Raw genomic sequence first — 19651 nt, 5'->3', positions numbered from 1 at the left:
TATAGATACCTAACAGATATTGGAAATCTGTGCAACACCCTGTCATGAATAATCATTTATTGTTGCCATTTAACGCGTTTTGCTCGACCAAAGAAATTTACCCGAACTGTTGTCACAATACATACACACTCGTCCAATGCAAGATTAATGTTATTTTCACTTCCAGTTAAAACGTACACGCCAAATTTAATAAAGTCTTGAGTCACAATGCGGAGTATACCTACGCCTGTTTTTTTCTACTCGTGTTGATTTTATATTATGTATAATGGATACGGTTTGAAACTCATACCCCCTATCGTAGTTCGGGAAAGGTTTTTTTCATCAAAGAAAAATTAAAAAGTATATCCAATTATTAATGACGTATAATATAATAAATGTGTGAAAATATTAAAAAAAAAATTTATTTTTTAACAAATATTTTTCAAGGAAAAATATCTAGGTATTTATTACGAATAGTAATATTGACGATTAATAGTTTTAACACAATTCTTATATTTCAAATGCAATTATATATTCTGTCATCATTATAGTCAATTATGATTATTAATAATTACAATAAATGCAAAATATATTCTATTTTTATTCTAAATTATAGGTGAATAAGAATTGATTTATTATGTAAAATAGTATTTCGTTTTAGCTAACCATTTAATGCTCGCTCCTTGCGGGTGAAATCTGGTCGTAAATAGCGATACATTTTAATGTGTCATAAACTCATAACTTTTATAACCAATGCACTTAGTAATATAGTTTTTAGTATAATTATACAATTCCGAACCATATATACAACTCTAAGTTGATGTATGTAGGCACTAAAAAAAAATAAATAATAATAATAATGGCAAATAAAATATATTATATTTGTTGAGAAGCTTAGTCGATAAACAAAAAAAAAAAAACAAAAACAAGAAAACGAAAAAACAAAAGACCATTTGTTTTACTCTGCGCGAGTAGCTGTCCGCGATGAGAGGACCCTACCCCACTCGAGAAACACGATGTAAGAATAGAACCTATTCGGTTAGCGTTGCCATCGGATAGAAAGTATATTACTCCTATAATCTGTAAAGAAACGGTTATATAGTCGTGAATAATTCCGAACTCGGCGCTTAAGTAATACCCCTGTACATTAACTCGAAACCCTTAACCCGAAGACCGATTTGATTGCATCGCGAACACGGGTAATCACTTCCCTATAAACGTGCTCCCCCACGCATACGTATATAAAAACAAAGAAACGCTTTCAATTGGATTAAATCCAGTTTAATGTGCCATGTCCTTAAGGACGTCGTCGTGGGCTATCATCGACCGAATTCGTATTTGGACGATGACTCATTATGGGTTAACTAATCTTCTATTTTTCCACTTTGCAACACAAACAACAATTAAATTTGTTAACAAATTACTAAATAATTATATTTTTGTATAGACATAGTTACAAAACAAAAAAATACCGATATTTTGTTAAAATATTTTAGGTTACAAGTTACAACCAATGAATACGTTTAATTTATTATTTATCGATTTCATTTAAGTTAACCACTCTATTATAATATGATATATAAGATACTATGAATAAATTTATTCGAAATATAATGGATTCATCATCTTAAAATATTTCAATATTCATATTATAATGTAGCTATATATATTATATACGTATAATAATTAATTCTAAATTATACAAAACTTTTAAATTCTAGGTTTTACTGTTTGAAATTCACAAATTCTACTCAATATTAAATATATAGTACCATAATTACCATAATTATTTACAGAAATATTATAAGATGCTTAATGAATTGTAGTTTAAATTAAATTCCGTTCTCGTGCCATTAGATATTTTTAAATTTTTCACATCAATTTGAAATAATTAATTTTATGGTAGATATATTTTGTTGTAATGCCATGGCCCGCTATTTCCTCGTAATAAATAATTGAGTAAATATAGGTATTTAGTGTATATTTAGTGTATATTAATATAATATTTACTGTTTGTGTTAACCTAACAAAAACAAAAGTATTACCTAGTATATAGTATAATATACACATTAAAACCTATTAAAAACGCAATTAAACCATTTCAATTAATTTTTAATACTCTCTCAGTCCTATTCAATTGCTTTTATTTAAACGACTTTGACGAAAAAGTATTTTCAATTTATTAAAAATAACTTTCCAACCGAACGAAATGCATAATTCATAAAGTCCTTTGGAGCGTTTTTGTTTGAACAATCTTGAAACAAGTTAAGTTGTCAAGTTTGAAAAAAAAAACGGCACGCAAGTATATACCTCTATACCTGTACCATAATACATTAATACCTACACTAATGGATATAAATTATACTATACACATTCCGACCCTGTTGAGCACTCGCAAAAATAATACTAAAACGATTTAACTGTGTGTACCTACGTGCGCGCGTCGTATTTTTTTTTTTTAATTACGAGAAAGTCAAATAATATGATGAAAAAAAAAATAAAAAATAATAATAATAATCATAAAAATAAAGGCGTGTTGAAACACGCGTGCATAACTTTGCGGGGCAACAAAGAGGGACGCCCATTACATACATAGTTGTCTTGGTCGGCGAGCGGCGACTAAAAGCGGCGGCGGCGGCGTCGGTACATTGCAATTTATGCGACCAGCTCGCCGCATCGTATATAGGTATAGGCAGAACACGACTCCGGACAGCGGACATATATTATTTCGTTCGTTTCGAGTTGCACCGACTCGATGATTTCGCGTTGCCGATGACCTTGAGATCGTATCCGAACAACTTTTGCATCAATTCAAACGCACTTCGCGGCCGCCGTGATAATAAGAAGTCTGCACCGATCGAAAAGTCACTCTGGTCTCGGCGCGCGTGGGACTGCAGTCCGTCTTCCTTGTCGTCGGTTTGACGCTGCGTTTTCGGGCCCTTTTTTCGTTACATTCATCGTGCACGTATATATATATAGATAGTTATATAGGTACCTGATGATAATTATTCCCATCACACTTTATCGAATCTCATATCATAATATCTTATTAATATCCGTTATTATTATTATCATCATCGAAAGCGGCGTCAGCGATTCTATTCAAAATCCGATTTTAAGAACGTTTAAATTCTTGAGATTTTTTTATACTGCTTAAGAAATGTCCCGTGGAGATGTGTTTTCAAATGAAAACCTCCCTTTTATACTGTAAATTATTTAGCAGATCATTTTTCCGAACATTTTGACGTATCAAAAACAAAATTCAAACGAGCAGTTTTTGAGTTAGGTACCTTTTTAATTTTGAGTAAGTACTAAGGACAATAGGTCCACGACAATGGATTCAGAAGATATGAGGGCTAAGGTGATTTGAAAACTGAAAATCGTAATAATTATTATTAATATCCATCAACATTTTTAGTTTGTAAAAATGGTCTAAGTATTTTAGTGTTTACTAGATCCAATATTAAGTAGGTACATTTATTTTGAATTTTTGTAAATTTCATGGAATTATTACCTTGGTATAAAGTATAAACATTTATATCTGAAAAATAAATCGTTCGAATATTGAATTAGGTATAACAGAGTAATACCTCATTAGTAAAAGAGGGGTTCTCATTTTAAAAACAATAGTTTGAATTGTCACGGGCCATTCCATATGTAGTAAAAAAAATAGGTTTAGGTAAGTACCTGTTATAATATTTTGAAATTCCGAAAATCCTAGTTTGAATAAATTAATTTTAAAGGAAACAATGGGGATGAGCATGGTCAGGGAATCACCCTGTATACCCAAATATTACATAGTTAGCAGTGCACAGCCGATGGAGTGCGGGCGCGTGTTCAAATTTTCGGTGGAAAAAAAAAATTAGATTGCCCGCTTGGCCGTGCGCTGTATAATAATAAACTCGTCGGGGTCAATGATGTTTTATTAGTATTCTGCCAGGGGAGGGGAAAATAACCACTAAAATCTGACGGGCCGGTGATTAATAGAGGTATATATACACACTGCCGTCCGCCGTTGTTTTTGCAAAAGTGCCGGACCGCCGCCCCGTACCCGCCACACACCCGCCACACTAGCACCCACAACCCGCTAGCACCCTGCTGTGGATGAGTTTGCATATAGTATGCGTTTTATGTCGCCGTCATTGCAGCATTATAATATGGTCGCCACACGCAATACGTTAACATAATATAATATACGCGCACACTGTATAATAATAATAATAATAATAGTAATAATAAAATGTACGTAAAAAAATATGACTTTGGCAATTGCTCAACGTCAACCGCGTGCAGCCGATATATTATAATATTATTATATTTACATTAACCGCCGGCGAAACCGTTCGCGTCACGTTTGAGGCGATGATATATTATTATTATGTACGATGGGCAATAATAATTATCATAAAATTTGGGACCGAGTGCGCTCGCGACACCTGCAGCGGCATGCAGCTATTGATATTTAGCGCTGCGAATTTTTGTGGTTTACCAGATACATTTAGACGGTCTTGTAGAGAATTTTAAAACGTTGGTGCCTTACATCTTGGTTACTGCTCATTTGTTATAATATCAATTTTTAGAATATCCATCAATAGTGATATCATGCAAGAAAGTGACACTCACAAATCACTTCTCGCATTTAAGCCTGTGAACAATATTTTTCATGGACCACAGTGGCGCTGAAGCCATTTTTCGAGATTTACCAGATTTAAATTCGGCTACGACAATTGTTATAAATTGACAACCACGACCCAACCATCCCTTCTTTAGGAATAAACTACAATCATCAAACCCCCTCCCTTCAAATAATATAAATCTATACGTTATGACATCAGTTTTGTTTTTTTTTTCCATTTATAAGTCCAGTTTAAGGTTCATCAATATTAATTGTATCTGTCTATAGTTGTATTTAGGTCGCGTGGGCCCAAATAATAGCTATACGGTATTGATGATTACTTAAATTTTAGGGGAGAGGGTGGACTGATTAGAGTCTAAGCCACAATCTATCTGCGCCTATGTCTGTGGAACATAATAATATTGTATAACCTCCGAAAGATGTTTAGGCGGGGGCTTCAAAATGGTTATTGTGTCACTGCTATTTACTCGACCATTTCACTCTCACTCACTCTTCGTGCTAGCGCATTATCATAATCGGGATAAGAAATATCGTGATAACAATAATAGTAGTAATAACGTAAACGTAAAAGACTCGGGCCCCGGTATGATAAAACGACCGACGCGACGGTGATAGATTCTTTTACCTACCGGGGCGGGTACATTATTCATGTGCGCCGGCGACGCGAGATTATAATCAGAAAAGAAAATGTCGTGTTATTATTATTTCGCGCACACCGTAGGTATACCATTTTATAGTAATATATATAAACCTGTGCATGTACGTATATTATTATAATAACGTGTTGTTGGTTTTTTGTTTTCAGACGATTAAACGGCAACGAGCTCAGCGAAGTGCCCGATTTGGTGTTCTACAACAACCTGCAGCTTTCTAGACTGTAAGTATTTCGTCATTTCTATAATATATTATACATAAAGTTACGGCGTAAACAGCCGCGTATACATCCGCGTGTATATAAATAGTGAGTAGTGAGTAGCTATACAGGGTTTATAAAATAAAATCAACAGAGTATACGACCGTACATAATATTATACACTTTTATATCAGACGTGAATATTTCGACGTCGGAAAACATATGGTTTTAAGTTCACCCATACACATACAAAATATTTATTATATTTAGGTAATATACCTATGTGTAATAATATATACACGCACTATATTTTCATAATATACGAACCGTATGAATAAGTATATTATATTATTATTATTATTATGCATTCGTCGTGCGTACAAAGTATATAATATATTTTAGCTTGTACTATAGTAGTAGTAGTTGGTGTGCGTGACGAAGAAATCGATAAAAAAATAATGATATGGTCCAATATAATCCAGCCGAATTCGGGCAACATATCAATAAAAATAAACAACTACTTAACATTTTGGAATTTTCCGGGCGTCCGGGCCGGAAAAGTTTTTCCGTTCGCGTATATACACACGTCTATGCGCGCGTATCGCGTGTATATTATATACATGGACAGACAAGCCCGCGACGGCTGCAGTCTCCGAAATGTTTTCAGTCTCGGCGGCACCGATGTCAAATTATTCGCAAAAGGGGTCGATATTGACGTACGGGAAATTCCTCGGCGACCGCTGATTATTCACGGGCCCCGGACTCCGTTATTGATATTCCATCCGTGAAATTGGATTATGCGTGTTTCCTCCCCGCCGGCCTTTGTTCGCTGATTAATTACCCGCGGGCAGGGAATCGTCTTCTTCACCCTACCCCACCCCCCCCCCCCCCATTGCTCATCCTCGTAATCACCAATCCGCCTCCTCCTACTACTACTACTACTACCACCTACGTCCTCCAGCCCCTCAAGCTTTTTTTTGGTTTACGCTTGATACTATATACGTATAACGCGCGGTCCGTCGAGGCTGCACCCCTGCCCCCCCCCCCCCCGCAACCCGGCCGCAGCGATCAAAGTGTAAAGATCATAATCTGTCGATTTAAATGCAATCGGGTTCTTTTGATGCACAAGAATAAAAATGCTCTTTTCGTCCGGCGGCATTAAATATGAATGATTCACATCAAAAGCGTGTGGTTTAAATGAAAGGGAAAACATTTTTAAAAAACATTCATTGGACGAAACTCGTTAAAAAGTGCATAACTCACAGAAACAAATTGTTTAATGTTCTGTTTTATTAAACAATTTCAATATAAACTCGTACGATGAGATTTTTTATACGCACTAAAAACGACAAGTAAAAAAACTACATAGGCACGTACATTATATACACACTTTTAGTTGGTCATGAGCACTTTTATGTTTTTTATATACTCGTTTTATGTGTTCTATCGATACTTTTCAACACATAGTTTGTAAACTGATTTCCGCGTTTTGACTTTATGAAATAATAATTTTAATAAACAACAACAAAAGTTATGAAACTGTTTTAGATACTTTTTAGGACCCCCTAATGATTAAACGTGTCAAATTATTAGTTTTTATGCCTACGTTTAATGTTGTTTTTTTTTATTATTATTTTATAACAAAAAATAAAAATAAGCACTAACATTATGGCTTTGTATGAAAATATACGCCTGGCAGATACAATCCGTCCGAAATAACAACTTAATTTATTATTTACTCCGGTTCGCCGTGTTTATTATGGTTTTGATTTTGAATGCGGATGACATGTTAATTGAATCGAACGGTAAACAATCGACATGCCCGCAATTATGCCGGAACGCCGAAATAAGAAAACTTTATCACTAACTCGACGACGGCCGTCACGTCAAAAGCGCCACAGGTTATTTCGAAACGCAAAAGTTTGCCCTCGCAATACGCTGCGTTCAAATTTCGCAGTTTTCAACAACTATAAACGAACATTGTGTTTGTGTGTGCGTGCGTGCATGCGTGTGTGTCTCTCTATTTCTCGTTCCCTCCTCTCTCGGGATGAATTCGATCGAGAAGTGCGTCTAAGAAACGTGTCCGCTTCCCTCTCGCGGCGTTCAAACGGTGGCGGCACATAAAAAGAAGTGTTGACACTAACTTATTCTCCCCTCGATTTGGTACAAAGTACTCGGCAACTCCGGCAACACCCCGGGCAAGCCCCGAATAAACCCAATTTGCTACTGAATCTCACAAATCGCCCGTTTTGAATTCCGCGACTAGCATATAATATATACCTCTATAAGTCTAAACTAATTACGGGCACATTATGGTAATGCGACAATAAGGAGAAACACGGAAAAAGCTGTTTCCGTCTTTGTAGAATTGAATTTAGCGGACATAGATGTCGTCGCGCAAGTAACATGATGATAACTGACGTCCGAATTTCCAAACGAAAGTTTCGACGTTTTTGAAAAGATATTATATTAGTATAATATACTAATTGAGCGTAGGTATACGATGATAAAGGACTATAATAATATTATATTAAACCGTATTGGGAGCAAACAAATACAGTACAGTGCTAGGGGTGGTCAAACTCTTTTTGATTAAGATCTACCGAGATTATAATTTTCCTTTGAGAATCATCGACTCACGTAAAAATATATATTTTTATTTTTAAGTCTTTATCACTAATATTAATAATAAATGTAGGTACCTGTATAATTGAATAATAATACAATTAAAGTGTATAGTTAGGTATCTGAAGATGAGTGTTTCACATTAAACTTCTAAATAAATAATTAACATTGGCGTAGAAGCGTGTCAATGCATGTCGTTGGCCAGTTAATTATAATCTGTGGAATAGTCGCTAACTGTTAAACGAAGACGCTGCTGTAGTGATAAATTATCATCAGAAAATGCGTAGCTCGGTATTCAGTTTAAATTGTGACTTTCGTGTGAGAAAATTCCATTTCACACAAACCGGTTAAACCGAAATATGCATAATAATATTATGTATAACTATACTGTATCTACCAAATTCATATTAATAATGTCCAATAAAGGGGAGGTTCTACTTTGAAATCGTTCGAGATCGACCCACCGATCGCGATCGACCGTTTGGCCACCCCTGCGAGTATACTTGCACACGAGTTGCACGCTACTATACTTGCGCACAATTAAGCGGATATTAACAATAATGATGTCGGGTGCATGGCCGATGCCATCGGAAGTTATATTTTGGGGCCATTATAATATTATAGCTGGGACTTACTAAATGAATCGGAGGATAAAAATCCACGGGTTGTGTTCGCACAATAGGACAATTGGTGTATACTGTATAGCTCTTTTTGAATGCACCAGGTATAATATGTATATGCACACAATGGACATTGGCACAACAGTATTTGTTGAGGTAATTCAAATCATTCTCACAGTGTTTTCCGAACATTTGTTTTACAATGATTTCATTGTATTCTTATTGGACTGACAATATTATATCATAATATCCGAGTTTTCTTAACTCTGAGGTATACTAGGTATAGTTTATTCGATACTAATTAATTGATATAATATAGTAGAACTTTAATATAATGATGTATAACTTATTTTTTAGTGAATAAAAAATGAGATAACACATCATCATTATTTTTAAAAAACATAGCATAATGTTAATATCTCGATAATATTATAATATAAATTATAAATAATTATTAATTCAAAAGTTTTGATATTTATTTCTAAGTTTTGTGTACATAATTAAATTTCTTCCCCAAAAACCTCAAAAAAGATTGTGTATAGTTCCATAACATTATATTTGATATATATTATTTTATTCAAAGTATTATTATTTTAACTCGCACTTAAAATTTATTAAAACTATTTAACATGTTTTTCTTATTTAAATAAAAAAAAAACAAAAATAGCACAAACTTTTCCGTCAGCGTGTATATAAATTAGATTTTAACAAATGTTCCAATTTTATTTTAAAACAATAAAGAAAGAATGTTTTATTAATTTATAAAAACAGTTTATTATTAAAAAAAATTGAAATATTTCTTAAATTATTTATGTACATCGTATAATTAATGTGAATTAAATTTAAATCACCCGTGTACAAAGTTAAAGACAAAATTTATGCCAAATGTATGAGGCAGAGGCGTTTCGTCTAGGTATTTCAAATAATATTCTTAAATCTTTTATTACGTAAAATATAATACGATTACTTGACTAACATTTTTTAAGAATTATAATTAATATCCAACAAGAGTTTCTCATGAATTTCTCACGGAGTTTGGGTTTATGTTACAAGAGTATTTATTTCAGTGTCGTGCGGATTAGTACAACGAGACGAATCGTTATTGGTTAGTAATATAAAATGACGTGTTTACTTCCATCCTGCATACAATAATATAACATACGTCGGGGACCGTTTTTTGGTGCCGTTCGTTTATCATCTCATAAAGAGTTTAATACGTTTTAAATTGACGACTGTGTGGTGTTAAAATACTAATTCGTCAACCGATTGGTTATAGCAGCCATTTATTATATATATATAAATACTTACATTGTACATATATTTATATTATTCACTATTCAGTGTGGCTTACGAATTACGAACAAGACACGTGGCTTTATAAATAATATATATCATGCGTGGGCATATGCATATGGTAGCAGGCAGCTGGACAGAATGCGCAAAATATTCAATTGAAGGGAAAAAAAAAATAGAGGAGAATTTAAAGGTCGGAACCGTGTGCGTCTAGACCCTAAAGCGAGAGAAGCTGTGAATGCGAAATACGTACAGTGCAATCAAAACGAAATTTTCGTCTGCCGCCCGACGACGACGATAAGGACGAGAAAAAAAGGGTTTTTATTTTACGTGACCGGATTAAAACCTATTTGCGTGGACAATGGCCCGTCATTCTTATCACGTAACGCCTTTTGTAAATGGCGTCTTAAATGGACCCACAGACGGATTAATTTCCTACGAAAACCGCAGTGTGTCTGGGGAAATAATTTCGTTGAGTAAAGGAGTTTTCAGCTTAACAGACGTATATAAATATATATATACAATGTTACATGCACGACATATTATGTGTTTGGAGCTTAAGCGGCTCTTCAAGTCGCCGTGTTCAGGCTGTTCAACACTATAAGAACGTTGGTGAAACAATATTTCTAATTAATTTCTTGTTTCAACAACATAATATTATAGGTATTAGGTACCATAAAATTAAAAGCTTTAACTATTATACTATACTGTTAATTTATAAATACGAAGACAATTGAAAGTATTTAGGAATATAATATTTTTAGAATTTATTTAATTATTACTACTTGAAGTCACGAATAAATTCAAACTATGGTACGTATATATATTTTATTTAACACTAAAAAAATAATTATCAAAAATATAATGTACAATGTTACGGCCAAGAAACATGAAAAATAGTAGACATTAGAGATAATGTTTTTTTTTTATAATTAAAATTTCTCATTTCCTCGACTAGAATATATTTTATAATTTACATAAATATAATGTATTTTACATTGATTTTAATTAAACCTGTCCTGCAAGTTTTCTTCGCAAAATAAATAAAAAGTCATGTCAAGTCAAAAGTGCAAAATAAACCAATTGTATAAATCACTTGAACACCGTACAAACTCTGTCTTAGTACGTTGTGTTCAATTAATTAAATTTTTGAATCATGCAGATTGACGTGTACGAATAATAATAACAAAGACCGATTACGGAAGAAATTCATCGGAAGCTGTTAATTAGCAGATAACCAGTTCATAAACTTGATAAAGGGTTCATTTTTCATTATTTAAACGAGCTGTGTGGTGTAAGGGTTAATTAATGTTTTGAATTAAACAAAATTTCTACAAAGGAAGACCATTCCATTAGAGATGTTGTCAACGAAAGGGGAGAGAAGTCGCTGCCGAGCCTGTCATCGGCAATACTGCAAGTCGACACGAAATCCAGTCTATTCACCGTCTTATCAAACCCATCAAAAGCCAAAAGTCTGCACGTAAAAATATGATATTAAAAAAATTCATCAACCGAACATTTTTCACATTAATGTACCAACAACTTCATAATTCATAGTAAATATAAATTAAATTATGAATATTTTTTCATTGGAACATGCAAATTCACTCTATTGTGTATTATCGATTTAAAATAGTGATGGTTTTTAATGAGATGGTTTTCGAATCATGAAATATTCTTTGGGGATGTGCGTGGGAAAACGTTAAACGGGTTACCAGGTGGTCGTGAGGGGGATTTCGGGGTGTGCAAAAAAATCGAAACATAAAATATTAATGGATCGAAAGCTTTTTGTTCCTGCATCACACGACCGATGTGCATAGGGGGAAATTGTTTCTTACTCGACAATGTACCCAGAGTATTGAATAAATAGAATAAAATAAACGAATGTCGTGTCATGAAAGCTTGAAAATAATATTGTGGTAATAAGTTATTATAACTGACTGAAATGTTGACATTTATTTTTTTGCTTATATTATTAACTATAATAAGCGACCGTACGATACGATCGAGTTCTACAATTATCCTTTTAAATACATATCATTATAAAATAATATATTATATTACACAACTAATAATTGTATCGATTTAATATATTTCATATATAGGTTACCTAACATACTCAACAACTGACCATAAACCAGCGGATCATTCTTATTATTTTTTTTTTTTTTATTTTTTTTTTTAAGAAGATGATGGGCCCCACTGAACATTTTCGTGTGGGAGCCAAATTCTAAAAGTTCTTAGCTATTATTTTTAACTTGAAATTTGATAAAAAAAATAAATTATTATATTATATCTAATATCTATAAAATATTATACGATATATTTTCAAAACTATATATTTTGATATGATATAGGTTGAAACTTTAGATAGTATATTTATTTAAAAAAAAAGTTGAAACAAATATACATTACATTGTGTATTTTGTGTTAAATTCACATTAATATTTTCGTACAAAACCTTTCTAAGTAACTAAGTAACTTTAAAATTTCAAATACGACATAATTTACGTATCACCCACTCCATTTAAAATAGCTGTGGAGAACACTTGAGCAGCACTTGCCCATATTCCATATCGTACCCGAAAACGTGTTTTACACGACGCCTTACTGTGAAACTAATCACTTCATCGCCCTCGCTAAGTTTCTATACAATATATAATAATATATTAATATAACTACTATCACAGTTCTACAATATATTTCGATGTTTATTAGTTATTACACAAACGCGGATTGCTATTTGAAGAAAAGACATATTTATGTATCCGATATACACGTTATTATTTTACTGCTGTCACAATAGAAATATTGATTTTGTTTCAATTTGTATTGATATAATAACAATACGATGTTAGTCATCCAATACAAAATATAACTGAAACACGAATTATAATGTTTTGTATATTTGTATAGTGGTGCGCATAACGTCCAATAATATTACGGTTCCTGCTATAACACAACGCACCATGACTTATCTGGTTTGTATAGTTTGCCCCTTTTACCGTAGTCTATCACCCATTCCGCCTATCTGCAGTAGTAGTTTTATATATTTTACGTATTGCACTAGTATTTTTTTTTACTTTTATTGAGTTCCTCGTCAAAGCACCGCGTTCGAAGCGCCCGCACCTCTGCCGTTTCCGTTGCCGTTTGTATTCCCCGAGAACCCTATCCTCCATCATACGTATCCACACCGTCGCTCTTTTGGGGTGTGAATGATTGCCTCCGTGTACACACAATCAAGAAACTGTTGATTCCAGTACAGTGTGTAGCACCCCTCCGGGGGATCAGATATGTATAATGTACTCTCGTCTTGATTATGCTCGTCGGGCGCTTTCCAATTTCCCAATGAGTCATACGGGCGAAAGTGTTTCCGGAAAATTGATACACACGCGAACCCCATCGCGCCCGGAGGGTGAGAAGGAGAGGGACCTTGTGCGGTGATCCACGGGTGGGGATACAAGAACCAATAATAATAGTGCTGGGCAATGGTCCGGAATTTCCATACAAAAGTACTATAATATGTGTATATATACATACCGTCGGGGTGTGACGGATAGGATTGTCGTCATCTGCACCGTGCGTGTAACACCAGGAACCACCCCGACTGCTGGGGAGTTTAAACGGTCGTGTTCATCTGATAAAAAGGTATTTTGATAATTTATGTTGCGAGTAAAATGCGACGACAAGCTCGACGAAACTCATACATAATATATACATACACCTCGTATATAATATTATATTAAACGGACGGTTAGAAATGTTTTTAAAATTATATTATAATATTATGAAGGCTCTGTCCGTGCCCCTTCGCTTGTTAAATACCCTGGAAGCTTCACCCCCCCTTAAATCTTATATTTTAAAATATTTAAAAATCTGTTTAGCGATGTTTTTATATTTTTTCTTTTTCCGTATCGTTGGCTTAAGTTTTTCATAGTTAATTTTGACGCTCAGCTTTTGTCGTAGCTTTTTTCCTTCGTCAAATAATTTAGACTTATTTTTTCTACCAGTATTGTTCTGTATGATGTATTATATAAAATATGTGAAGAAAAAGTTATTGGATGATATTATTACTATCAATTGTTTTATAATATTATATGGATGGAACAATTAATATACAAAACTTTTTTTTAATAATAAAGACAGATGATAATATACTATATAAATCACAGATATAATCGGTACCAAATTTAAAAATATAAACATAACAATCAACAGACAAATAAGTATTATAATATATTCGCAGTACGAAAACAAATCGTATTGAACGATCCAACCGCGCTTTTAGATTTGGAATATTATAATGTAATTATTCCGTCGGTTTTTCGTTCATACGATGCGACGCATTTCAACACTGTGCGCGGTATTTTGTTGGCATGTTTTTTTCTTTTATATATAATGTGAACCATACCTATCGATGTGTTATAACCGAGGACATTGTCGATAATGTTCGACGGGTTGATTGGCTGTATAAAACAACGCGTTTTTTAAATTGGTCTCGGAATTCGAAAAACGTAGGTTCACATTTAATTGGCACCTACAACGGCTGTCGGTCTCGTAATAAACGCGCGTGTGTTATCGTACGTTGCTTTATACGCGACGTGGCCATACATGATGGACAAGGGGGGGGGGGGGGGGGGGGGTAAAAGTCGGTCGTCGGACGGCAAACGGCGTACTTATATTATGTGCCTACATAAAATGTGATATTATTCACGGGGCGGATAAGAGTAAGGTGTGACGCGTGTGTGGCCCGCCGGATACGATATAATATAAATATATGTATATATATATATATATTATATGTTTGTCCCGTGGCAGCGTTCCATAGCCACGAGACGAGTTACATTACACAATAATAATATTATATTATATCATCCTGCCGATCGGCCCCGCGACCTAGGCTAATAATGGCTCCATTAGCGGTGCGTCGTGTACACTCGGATTTACGACGATAACGACGATATCGTAGTATGGTCATTACGTCGTCGTCTTCGTCTCTGGCGTAGGATATTCCGTCGTTGAAGCGCCCGAAACATGCCGCACACAGTGCCCACTCGGTATACGTTTTGTTTTTTAATATTATATATTCTACAATTAGTAGATCGCTGTAAAACAGAACGTAAAACACATAGATTACGATTCTATCTCACAACTCATGTCTCTCCTTCTCTCTTTCACTCCCCGTGTCTCTCTATGGGTCTGTCTGTCTGTCTGACTGCCCTCTGTATCCGTCTCTCTCTCTCTCTCTCTCTCTCTCTTTTTCGTTTCGCCGTTGTGTTTTTCTATATCAAAAAGACGTAACCACAGAGGCAGCCCATTAGACGGGGTAGGAATAGTGTGTACGTGAGCACCGCGGCGACCCTTGGCGCCTGCATAATGGAATCCCAACGCGCGGACGAATAATAATAATATTTTCCTTTTGTGCGGCGCCTTCAGTTTTTTTCTCTCTCTCTCTCTCACACTTACTCACTACACGTGTTTTATATCGGCCGACAAAATCTAGACGTAGAATCGCTACACACGCACGCACAAACACGCAAGACCCTTCTCGTCGTATAGATTATTATATTTCTTTTTTCACACTCTCCTCCCCCCGTTCTCCTGCACTGAAATATTGTCCCGGGGACCCAATGTGCCACAAGTGACGGACGTAATGCGATACACGCGCAGATAAAACACACACACACGCATGCACGCGAATTTTTATAATGTTTTGTGTGTATATGTGTGTATTTATGGGCGCCTGAGCACGTTTTATTATTTTGTTCGCTTTCTTACAATTTTTTTTTTTTTTTTTTATGTACCTTTTATTTACACACGCTCCGTTTTGGTGGACAATTCGTAATCGTCGGACTGTTGTTCACATACGACGGTTTCCCCGGCGAACGAATAACGCGCAAATTTTGGATTCTATCTATATATATATATATATATACATAATATTATTATTTTATTCGTCCCGTGCACTCGATAAACAGTTTGACCTACTTCGACACTATATATCATAATATATAGGTATACTCATAATTCCATACAATACAATACAACACAAATGTTTTAGTGATTCTCTCCTCTTTCTGCAATCGCTCCACCGCCGCTGTCTTTTACTATTTACTCGTTTATGATATAAACTATTCTTTTTGATTATTAACTGTAATAATTGATGCTCAAATGTACAATCAAGTTTAGTTGTGTAATGTATTATATAATAATATATATACTGTGTTCTGTGTCACAAAACGGCAGTTCTCAAATATTCATTATTTCACCATCAATTTTCACATAAACTTTCAAAACATTCAAAACACAAACTATAACTGCTATCATCCATGGGATTGTATGATGGTTATACAGAAAAATGTTTCATTCAAATGATGATTTTATGTACCTACCTATTAGAATGCATTTTGTGTTTTTGTGAAAGCACGCGATTAAGTAGTTGAACGTGAATACTTATATCATACCACGGTATTTGTAATTACTAAAGGTCTTGCACGTTTTACACAAATATTTCTGAAACATTTATGCTGCGCAACGAAAGTTTTGGGAATCATAATAATTTGAAAAATTTATTTTTATTCAAGCAAAATTCAAAATTAAATCGTAAGAATACAATGCCAGCACACAATGAGAACGAATGGGAATTTCGAGTAGCTGGTATCCTTCTTTCAAATTATTATTTTAAAATATTAATAACGATTTACCTGGCTGTCGGGAGAAGTGGATCGGGGGGTAGGGGACGCATGCTATAGGTTACCAAGCAACGCACGCGCATATTAAACTGATGATAAATTATGAAACAAAAATTAACATTGTAACGATATTGACAATAGGTCAAACCCAACGTGTGCGTCTCTCACCGACGCCACTGCTGCCGGGCGAGAAAGGGTGAGCCCAAGTCTGTGTATTTAATATTGCAGTTTTGTGACATTGTAAGGGGATTGGCCGCGGTTGAAAGGGTGGCGGAGACGTCCGTGGCGCATTGTTCTTCTGGGTTCTTTAAATAAACATATTATTATTAAATACAGGGTGGGCCGCCGGCCGCAAAGGGCGTTTTTCTCGGTAGCCCAAAAAGTGTTTTTCTTTTCTATGAAAAATATTCATACACTCTTATTGCTAGCTGTTCAAACAAGATGTCAACATAGCTACATATTAATAATACTTACAACAACAGTGAAATGGAAAATATGATGAAAATCTGTCCAACTATAATAGGTACTGTAGTACGTGTATTAGAATTCTACCAAATCAATACTTTCAATTTTATTTTTATATTGTGCGGCTCTGACCATGGAGTTAACAAATAAAGATATCCACGAATTTAGAAGATTTTAGATTTTTTTGTGGTTGCGCATGTTTGTCAATATTATTGCTAAATTATTTTCAATTCGTAGATCGTCATGTCGCAAGCAATTTTTGATACTATTTTCTCAAAGGTGCGATGTACTTATCGGACACGTTATGCCTCGAAGAAAAAATTGATTGCTACGATTCTGTAGCTATCGATGTAGCGTGATTTCAATATGAAAATGTGTAGGTGTATATTATTACCTAAGATTCACCGGCAACGACGTTTTGTGGTTAAAAAATGTTTCTTCGCGAGAATGGAGTGTGAAATAAAATTACACAATCCACTGTTCAGCGTTTGAGCGTTTCACGCTTATTGGCTATATATACAAGGTTCGCACAGCTTATACGGTGCAGGAAAACATAACGGCCCACCCTGTATGATGGATACGCATAATATAATATTGCAATATACTTATATACGTATATATACGGTGGCGTCGGCATGCGAGTTTAATAGTATAGAGCGTATATATGCGGAGTAGTGACTCAGTGGTAAACCCTTCTATACCGATCGGTCGTCGGCGGGGGTGGATGGTAAAAAAAACATCTCCTCACCCCAAAAACAAAACGCAGACACCAACGGTATGCATCGCCGCGCGACATGATGCATACTGTAAGTACGAGGGCGGCCAGCGTAGGCGACTATGATTACACGGATCACCCGGATTTAATTTATAGTCTGGCTTTACAATTATTGCTACTGCGGGGGAGCGTGCCCGAAGCTCTCGGGTGACGTCATTTTTATGTACGTGCGGCAGCAGCAGTAGTTACGCATATGGTTTTTGGGGGGAGAGGGAGAAACGGGAGGAAAAAAATACTTTAAGTGTCGTTTTGGGAAATCTATCATTGTAAGTTAGGGAAAGTGTACAAGCAAAAAGAAAAAAATTACCTAAATTACATTTCGGACATGAAGTGCAAAAACTGCTGCTCGCGTGAGCAATGAACCGATCGAAATTATTTATTTCGTTGAATCATCCTGACCAACACACGTGTGCACGACGCGTGCATACACGAGTATACTTACGATCGAATGTGTGTTAATTCGTTTTTCATCAGATTATACTTATAACATAATAATATGTGGATAGCAACTATTGTTTATTCAGGTTTTTAAGATAAACTTTGAAAAACAAATGAATGGCTAATAGGTAATACAAAAGTTAGCTAATGAGTAATGAATTTCAAATCAATCTATACATATTTGATTCGGATTGAGTAACCTATAAAAACATTTTTATATTAATATATTAACAATTTCGTGCATCCCGTAAAATTAATTTCATTTTTAAATAAAACTTAAACTTATACAATTTATTTGTTTAGTGCAAATAATTATTAATTTTTAGTTAGAGCTATTAATGGTAATCATGTTTCAAGTTTAATATTTATTATAATATATAATTTAATGTTTCGTCGTATTCCAATCGATCAAATAATGAAACTTTAAAAAATAATATGCATTCTAAAATATTTTCAGTTACAAAGAATCTATTTTAATAAACGATTTGAACTTACTATTAAAATTATATTTACGGATATTGAGAAGAAATAATATGCTATTAATACACGCTCGGGTGTAACCAGGGGGATTCCAAGTCTAGACCGAATAAAATAATTTATTAAGTGCATATATTTATTTAATCTATAATATAGATCGTCTAATAACAGTTTTATAATAGTTGGCATAATTGCATTATGATAGCAAAAATGGTAAACGCAACTATAATACGCTTCGTAACGTTCGGCACATAAAACAAAGTGTGGACTCCACTTGAAAAAATATACATATATATAGATAGTATATTAGTATAATCTGAAATAAATAAGTAGGTAGTGATTAAAATATGAATTTTATTTTATCAACTAATACGCTTTCAGAAACGATAATTTTATAATTATTACACTTTGATTTTAAGTAATATCTCAACAGATTTATTTTGACGCACATTCGTCAGACAAATTTTTTTTAACAGAACCTGCATGTATCGATGTATCTATAGTCTATACTATATATATCAATATTATGGCATTGGATGTTTGCGCACTTATAAACCAAATATATAATTTTTACGAGCGGTAACAAATATGCGGCATATATATTACCATTCTATGATTCTATAATGGATTCAAGCCGTAGAACCATGCGTATTAAATCATACAGTCGTATTAAATTGTTTTTATTATTACCATACGCGGCAGTATAATTATTATGCAATTACGATTTTTATCTTGTAACGAGTTTAGAAATTCGTGTTCTCTCTGGAAGTGATAAAACCATGTTTCAAATTGGACAAA

At 34.2% G+C, this 19651-nt stretch overlaps 1 protein-coding gene across 1 annotated transcript in view; it reads left to right on the top strand.

Annotated features, from left to right (window-relative positions):
- Nucleotides 1-19651, top strand: part of LOC132942941 (protein slit) — a 132084-nt gene that overhangs the window by 83763 nt on the left and 28670 nt on the right. Inside the window, exon 4 of the mRNA XM_061011659.1 lies at nt 5421-5492. Coding sequence (XP_060867642.1) covers nt 5421-5492 — 72 coding nt within the window. The remainder of the gene's footprint in view (nt 1-5420; nt 5493-19651) is intronic.

The sequence above is a fragment of the Metopolophium dirhodum genome, chromosome 4 (genome assembly GCF_019925205.1).
Source record: "Metopolophium dirhodum isolate CAU chromosome 4, ASM1992520v1, whole genome shotgun sequence".
NCBI classification, from domain to species: domain Eukaryota; kingdom Metazoa; phylum Arthropoda; class Insecta; order Hemiptera; family Aphididae; genus Metopolophium; species Metopolophium dirhodum.
Note: the sequence above shows the minus strand (reverse complement) of the source record. Positions and strands in the feature narration are given on the sequence as shown.